The 8323-nt window shown below is 46.2% G+C and overlaps 1 protein-coding gene across 1 annotated transcript; it reads right to left on the reverse strand.

Annotated features, from left to right (window-relative positions):
• Positions 1-4030: 4030 nt before the first annotated feature.
• Positions 4031-5581, reverse strand: LOC117011342 (inositol 1,4,5-trisphosphate receptor-interacting protein-like 1). The gene has a single exon (XM_033086697.1). The coding sequence runs from the start codon at positions 5579-5581 to the stop codon at positions 4031-4033; it is 1551 nt and encodes a 516-aa protein (XP_032942588.1).
• Between the last annotated feature and the right edge of the window lie 2742 nt (positions 5582-8323).

Below are 8323 nucleotides of genomic sequence, written 5' to 3' on the forward strand. Positions count from 1 at the left end.
CCCATATTTCCCTGAGCTAACACTTTCCTGCCTTAATGATAGTGCGGTGTTACATCTAATGCATAAAAGACATACCAGGAGCTATTATTCTTCTCCTTTGTTGCCCTTAAAAAGTGTGACTTTTAGATACGTCAGAGCCTTTTTAAACCTGCATTACCGACAGACAGCTGGGTTTAAGAAGGCCTTTAAACTTGGTCAGAGCCTTTTAAAAGTCATTACCTTGAGTTACAGAAGACCTGGCACATTTTAGCTCAGCGTCTTCATGCTTTGAGTCCTGCCAGAAATCCTGAGCTCTGATGTGTACATACTCTGATCCGTGCTGCAACTCCGCCATTTTAAACCAACCAGTCCAAGGGTGGGCTGAGGGGCAGAGCACCCATGCTGTTCCAAGCCCCTGTGCTACCTGGGGTGTTATTGGAAAATCCCAGTTCTACAGAGATGGGACAACTGGGAGGTGTTCTTTTTAAAAAGATTTTATTCCATTATTAGTCTCACTGAAGGGTGAAACATAAGATATGTAAAACTCTGTGCCATTCTATCAGAAGCCAACTTATTTCTCGGTTACAATGCCTTATGAAAGTTTTTCAGCATATTAGCTTTTGCCACATAATGGTGTTAATCCTTCTAACACCAATCACCTATTATTTTACCCCACTGGTCTTGCTACAATGCATCTTTCACAGTTCTAATTCTTAAAATTATCTGGTCTTTTTGGAAGGCCATTTGAAACCTGTTTCTAATTCAGTCTCTCTCAACATCTTCTCTAAGTCAGCACACCTTATCTCAGAGTTTGCATACAGATGTTCAAGACTGATTGAGCTTTTAGTCAGGCTTTGAGAATCCTTTACAAATCCATTTCTCACATCGTGTTATTTATTCTGGGGAGGTGCAGCCTCATCCCCGAGCCCAGCAGCTCCTGACACCAAGGGAAGGCAGGCAGGGACAAGGAGTGCAAGGACAAACCCAGCCAGGGCCAAGTGGCTGCACATAGGTTTTGTGTGAGAGATGTTGGATCAGAAGGAGCAGAGGCAAAGGAAATCCAAAGATCCATCATGGAATCCTGTCCATGAGCTCCAGAGGCGAGGAGAGATGCTGTGCAGCAGGCATGCAACATCCAGAGTAAGCTGGAGCTAAGAGGAGCTCACCCACTGCCAATAATTCTGGCCACAGGGTAAAAAAATGCTCAGGACAAAACATCAGAGCTGAGAAAAACATACAAACATCTAAAGCATTCTCTTTTCTCTTATGACATGCAGGATATGCATCAGCTAACTCTTTTTATTTGTTTTAAATCCTGATAGCATAAAGAAGCAGATACTGCTAACCTCAGCTGGGTTGAGTTGTCCTTGTGCCTATGTGGTCCCAGTGAAATTAATTTCTATTTTCAAAGAGCAACACACTTCTTTACAAAGAGAAGACAGAATTAAAAACTAGGAATTTTCAAATTTTGTGTATGTGGAATCACATTATCTGCCATGATATTAAAATCTAAAATTGTTTAACAGTGAGATTAATGAGAAAATGTACTTGCCACAGACGACAAAACCAGAGAGTGAAGGAGGTGACTGCGGACACTTTGCAGTTGCATTACAAGGTGAAAAGTGCCTGGTGGAAGAAATACTGCATTGTGACAGCCAAGGCAGTAAATCCTTTTAACAATCCCCCAGGAAAATAATCCCTTTGCCTTAAGGAATGCAGCAAACAGAAAATGATGATATGATAATGATACAGTGAGAATTACCAAGAAGGCAGAGCAACCTGCAGACTGAGTTAATACTTTGTCTCTAATTGAAAAGCTAAAGGATAATAGATGGTCCCAAAGCTCTGCTAGACATTGTGAATGTTTTCTGATAGAAATAGTTGACAAAGGGGCAGCAGAGGTTCACAAAAGCAAAACATTTTCTGTACTCAATGCACTCAATTAGGTGAGTCGATATATAATTTGGCACTTAATATACCATTTGAACATCACAAATGTAAGGCAGTGTTGGCATTGGGGAATGATAGTGGCTAATGAAAGCAAAAATTACTCATAATAGAATGAAGCTAATTTGCACATCATTAATCTTCCTGCCCCATAATTTAAATGCCTAATAACATAAGTCTCTCCCCACGTCTCAGCAGCAGCTGAATAACAGTGCTGTTCTGTAATCTCACACTATGTATTCAATTCTTTTGGAGGAAGGGATGATAATGCCAACAATTATTGAAATTTCTCAGTATTGCTTGCACAGAGCCCTGCTTGTGGTTGCTTTCAGAACCGCGCCTCACTTTAGCCATCTAGGTGGATGTTAGATGTCTTCCTTACAGAAGATTATGCTTTTTTCAGATTAAAACCTTCAGACAGGATAATTTACTTGCTTCAGAAAATGTGGGCTTGTGAGCAGGAATGTGTTTTTTTCTGCAAATCTCTTTGAAAAGCTGCTACTTTCCGTGTGAGGGTGGCTTGAAGAGGGCAGTAGGTGCATTTCATGATCCCATATTGTTTTTGCCATCAGCAGAAGGGTTATGACGCGAGAACTGAAAAACCACCAAAGCCTCAGCCTCATTTTGTCTCACAGAGTTGCCAGGGCTGAAGTACCAACAAACTCACCATCTGCTTGGTGCCACCAAGTGTGTTCCCACCTCGGGAAGGCTTCACACCTGTTGGTGGAGGACAGCCAGGTTGTGTACATCAACACCATAAGTCTGAGTGACATCAAAAAAATCTTGCACCATGCAGATTCTGGAATATTGTACTTTATTGAATCAAGAGCAAAGCAGTTTCTGGTTTGCCACACATAAATGCATTAACTCTAGAGTGTAACCATGTGCCCCCAACAGAGAGAGATACAAATTATGGCTTATATTGCACATTTAAAAACCACCAAATATGTAATAAATACATCTATACATTAAGCATGTTAAAAATGCACCCATTTTATGAAAATCTTTCCAAATATAGATGCACTAAGAGCATTAATATGTCACAACAGATAGTGACAATAAATATGTGCTACATTGAATTGCTTAAACGTAATTACTTATACAAGCTTTTATAAACCATTTTCATTATGATATAACAATTACATATTTAATATTTTTGATATTATTTACCTTACTTTACCTTATTGCTTTGTTCTATTCTATTTTCCTATTATATATGGTCATTGAAAAGCTTTAGAGTACACATATGTATATGACATATAAATATATGTAGATATATACAAATCACATGAAAATCTAGGTTCTAATTTAATCTATTCTAGACTCTAACTTCAGATCAATTCCAACACAACTGGTACAATGCTGAGATAGATATTTCCTTTCCAGGGATAAGGAGAAACACTGGCCATCAGTTGATCCTGGGCTTTGCCCAGAGATTGTGGACACTCCCTCACTACAGAGAGGCAAGAATCACATGAATGCCACCCTAGAAATGGACAGCAAGCAGGAAGACCCTGCTGGAGAAGCCCAAGACCAGATGATCCCACAGGTGATCATTTCAAACATTCCCTCCTCTGGGATTCTGAAATCAACATCTTTGCACCCAATGAAGCTCTGCGAGGGAAACTGGACTCTAAGAAAGAGGTGGGGGCAGTCACAGTCCTGGTGGTAATGGCACTCTCTTTCACAAGTCCCCTGGCCACGGCCTCTTCTGCTACATCAGCTGTGACTCCCCGAGTGCGCATTTCCTCTACAGGAAATTTGTGACAGCAATTGCCACTGCCGGTGAGCAGCGCCTTCTCCATGTCCTGCACACTCAGCTCTGTGTCAGCTTCTCACCAGGCTATAGATTCTCCACACAGAGCCCAGAGAGCAAAAAAAGGCACTAGACTGTTTCTTCTTGCATACTCCCTGAACTTTGTAGCCAGCCAGGACATCTCTGGATGCAGTGCTGGGGAGAATGTTGACACAACCCTGCTCTTGCTGCTGCTGCTGGCACAGTGCTGCTATGCTGCGTTTGCCCTTCCCTCTCTAACCCACATTCTGCCCTCTTCTCCCATGGACTGGCAGGTTGTTCTCAGACTCCAGTCCAGGTAAACCTCTTTCAATCTTCGTTGTTAAGGATCCGTTTGAACCACCAGTACAGATCCACGTACTGACTCATGGCCTGGGAGTGGGCAACAGGATCCATCTCCAGGTCATGGAAGAGGTTGCAAGGGCTGGCCGTTAGGATCTCTGCAGGCAATCTGATCACCTCAGGAAGCCTCCGGTTGCCCACGATGAAGTGATTGAGGCATCTGACTTCTACACATGTGCGAAGACCCTCGCTGATGTCCAGCAGTCGCCTCACAAAATGTCTCCTGCGCCACTGGGACACGGGAACAATGCTGAGGAGGTGCATGACAATGGTCTTCATAGTATAGGTGGAAAAACCTAAGCCCAGCTGCAGACGGGTGAAGAACTGCAGGCATTTCAGGTGCAAGCTACCAGGAGGGGCCCGCCTGGTGATTAACTTGAAGAACTTCATCTCTGCCACAGCGTAGCTCTCTGGCCAGATGGTGCTTGAGGTGTAGGCTTCTCTGGGCTCACTGCTTACAAATATGTCTGAGTCGCCCTGCCGCACCCCAAAGAGTATCTCAATGCGGAAGCTTTCTCTGCCGTTGGTCACCTTGAATTGGCAGGAGCGTCTGGAGGGCAGCAGCACTAAATGCCAATTGTGGGACTGAAGCAAAGCCGGCCAGACTGCTCTCACCAGCTGGTAGAACCAGCGGCCAGTTTTGTGCACGTCGAGGTAGGAGTCGGTGCAGAGCGTGTCAAGGAGGCTGGGATCCTGATTCCTGCTCAGCTCCTCCTCAGGGTGGTGCAGGAAGCACAGCATGTTCTTACACCACTGTGCACTGCTGCAGGTGCACTCCTGCTGCACACGCACACGGAAATTCCTCACTTGCTCCTGCCCTGCAGTGTCCAGCTCCAGGTGGAAGCTGTGCCCTCGGGGAGGAGCCATGGGTACCAGCACCTGGTACACAACATCCTGCTCACGGGGACTCCAACCTTCAAAGGCACTGCCCACCCCAATGGCTTTGTGCAGGACTGGGTAGAAGCTGTTTGACAAGATGCGTCGAAAGTAAATTGCAAAACATTCCATGAGGTGACTTGTCCACTGGCATCCTCTCAGCAGGTCCTGCACTGGCCACTGGATGCGCTCCATTACCATTCTTCCAAGGTTATCATCCCAATCACGCTCGAATTCATTTTGGGCATCTCCTTCTTCATTTTCAGCAAGTTGCCTCACATTGCCAAAATCTTGGTGGTCCTCCTCATTCACATCACTGTCTTCATCTTCTCCTTCATCTCCCACATCGACATCTTGATTTCCAGCACCTTCTTCATTTGCACCCACATTTCTGATGTCCTCTTCATTTTCACCGTTGTTTTCTGCTTCGTGCACCACTCTCCTCATGCTCCTTCTCCTCCACATATTCCACATGGCCAAGGGTACAAGCAGGAGCCCAGCAACAGCCCAGAGCTGCCAGGGCTGCAAGGCAGAGCAGAGCAGGTCTTCCCAGCCCCAGACACCCTGCGTCAGGACCAGCTGCTCCAACTCCTGCTCCAGCCGCATCTTCGCCTCTTCCTGGAGCTTGGCACGCACTTCCATTCGCAGACGTGTCACCTCATCGAAACCATCACCCACAGGCTGTGGGTACTGGAGTACACTTTGCAAGAGCAAGAACCACAAGACCCAGGAATCCATGGTCTGCAGGAGAATGGAGAGAAGGCCTTGTATGATGCTGGGAGAGAGGCAGCTGGCACTGGGGACAGCAGGGACACCAATGCCATTGCTCTGGGGGCAGGAACAATAGAGCTCCATGTCACTGGCAAGCAGTGAGGCCTGTCCCTCTGCCCCAGCAGCAGTAGAAGCAGCAGCACAGTGCCCTGCCCAAGGCTCTCCCATCAGGAGCTGTCCCTGCATGCAGGGGGAAAACCCAGCCCCAGGCACAGCCTTTCTTTGCCAACCCTTGTCCCCAGCCTGTCCTCCCACCACGTGTGCACTCACCACTTGCCCAAGCAATACAGGGCCAGTGTTACCTGCTGGGGCCTTTTACAGCTGCCCCCATTGTGACATGTCCCCCATGTCACACATGTGTCACAGTACACCACAGCCAGGCCAGCCCCGCCCTTTGTCCCCAGCTCAGCACTGCCAGTCAGAGGGGCCCATGTGTACTGATAAAGGGAGCCTTTGATTAAATCTTCTTCAAAGAACTTCTCTTGGTCTTTCTTTTGTCTTTCTTATCAGCTGCTCTCCATTGGCAATCTCATCAATATCCATGTTGGAAAGCACCCCTCATGATCATTGAATCTAAGCCTTGATTGCACATTTATCCTCAGTTAAGTCTCTGATTCACTGAGTTTGGAAAAGACCCTTAAGGTCACACAGTTCAGCCACAAACTCAATGCTGCCTACTCCACCAATCAGCCATGTCCCCCAATGCCACATCCACATGGCTTTGAAATCTCTCTGGGGGTGCTGACTCAGCCATTTCCCTGGGCAGCCTGTTCCCAGGCTTGATATCCTTTTTCTACAAAAAATATTTCCTAGACATCCAATCTATAGCTCCTGTGGTGCAACTTGAGGTAATCTCTTCTGCTCATATTCTTGGTTTCCTGGGAGAGTACAATGACCCTGACCTGCCTGCAACCTCCCTCCATGGATCTCCGGAGAACTATAACGTCATCCTGGAGCTTTTCCTCTGTGCTGAACACTCCACCTCATTCAGCCCTTCTTAATAACACTTGTACTCCAGACCATTCCCCAGCTCCATTTTCATTCTGTGCACACTATGAAGAATCTCTGTTCCATTCTTCTTCTTCCGGGACCAAAAGTGAATGCAGGATTGGAGGTACAGCCTCACTGCTGCCCTGTGGGGAAGGACAATCACTGCCCTGCTCCTGCTGGCCTCATTGGCTCTGACAGAAGCTGGGATGCCATTGGATTCTTGCCAATTTCCAGCCCCTCTTCTCCCAGCTGGTTGCACTGAGTGAGGTGGTAGAGACCAAAGGGCAGGACCCAGCATTTTGCCTTCTTCCATCTCATACAGGTGGACTTGACCCATCTATTACACCTGCCCAAATCCCTGGGTAGAGCATTCCTATCATCAGGCAGATCAATGCATTGGGCATTGTCCTGTTTTCCCTGCATGGTCAGGAGGAGGCAAAAATGTCCCCTGAATATACATTTTCCCCTGAAAACCACTGCTTTTTTCAAAGATTTCTTTGCCTATTTCAATTGACTACAACTAGGCAGAAGGAAGGAAGATCAGCCCTGACGTCATTTTATTCTCCTGACTGCCAGGTCCTTAAATACAGTCAGTCATCTCTGTGTTAAATGCAGTGGAAATATTCCTATAGGTCAGGAACTAAAACAGAGGAAACAGACAACTCTATCCTGCTTTCGCAGCACCTGCCTAACATCATTGAATATTTTTATTACTGCATATTTATTTCCTGGATTAAACCTGTTCAAAACAGGTCCCATTTCAGGGCTGTCAGTACCTTTAGGAGTCCTTAAATACGCAGTTAACTGCTTTAAATTGCAAGTGTCCTTCCTGTGTTATAAAGTGCTAAACTCTTGCAGCTGAATCTTCTCTCTCTTTCAGCTTGGGGAACATTCAGAGGATGCTCTGCCGAGTGGTAGAGCATCTTCCAACAGAAGGAAGGTACGTGTGGAAAAGCAATAATAACACACACTCCTGCCCTATGACTAAACATTGGTCTAAAACACAGCTAATTCTTGTCAAACCAACTTTTACTGACCTAAAGCACAAACTGATGGCAAAATCTTAGGGCAGGTAACAGCATCTTAGGAGTTTTGCAGAGCTGGAATGAACACACGACTAGCCAGTGTGGGACAGCCTTGTGGTGACACACTCAGCTGAAGCCGTGGGCTGTCCCCTCCATCATGCCATGTCAGCGGTTCCACAGGCCAGGGTTCACCCACCTGGAGGATGAACACCAGACAGGGACAGCTGGGGTTTCTGTGATCCCACCAAGACCCTTCCATGCACAGCTGCAGCACCCGAGGTTCACCCTATGCCAAATAAGGACAGCAACGCAACTGAGTCTTTCCATCAATTTATTTCAAGTAGCATTACACAAGGATTGTCACTTAAAAATCAAGGCAGAAATTCTCAGGTAGCCCTCATGTTATAGTGCCTAGATTGTCATGTTGTTATCAGCTGGGATGAGAGCAGAGGGACAGAACCCTTCTCTCCGGGATGATTCCTCCTTAAAAACACTGACAGAGGCATGAAGAAGGCACCTGCTTCTCTTCAGCCCCACAAAAGCTCCAGGAGAAGTTCACAAGAGCAGCAATGCTTCTTTTCAGCAGATATGCCTCTTT

Source organism: Catharus ustulatus, unplaced genomic scaffold, assembly GCF_009819885.2.
Source record: "Catharus ustulatus isolate bCatUst1 unplaced genomic scaffold, bCatUst1.pri.v2 scaffold_116_arrow_ctg1, whole genome shotgun sequence".
Taxonomy (NCBI): domain Eukaryota; kingdom Metazoa; phylum Chordata; class Aves; order Passeriformes; family Turdidae; genus Catharus; species Catharus ustulatus.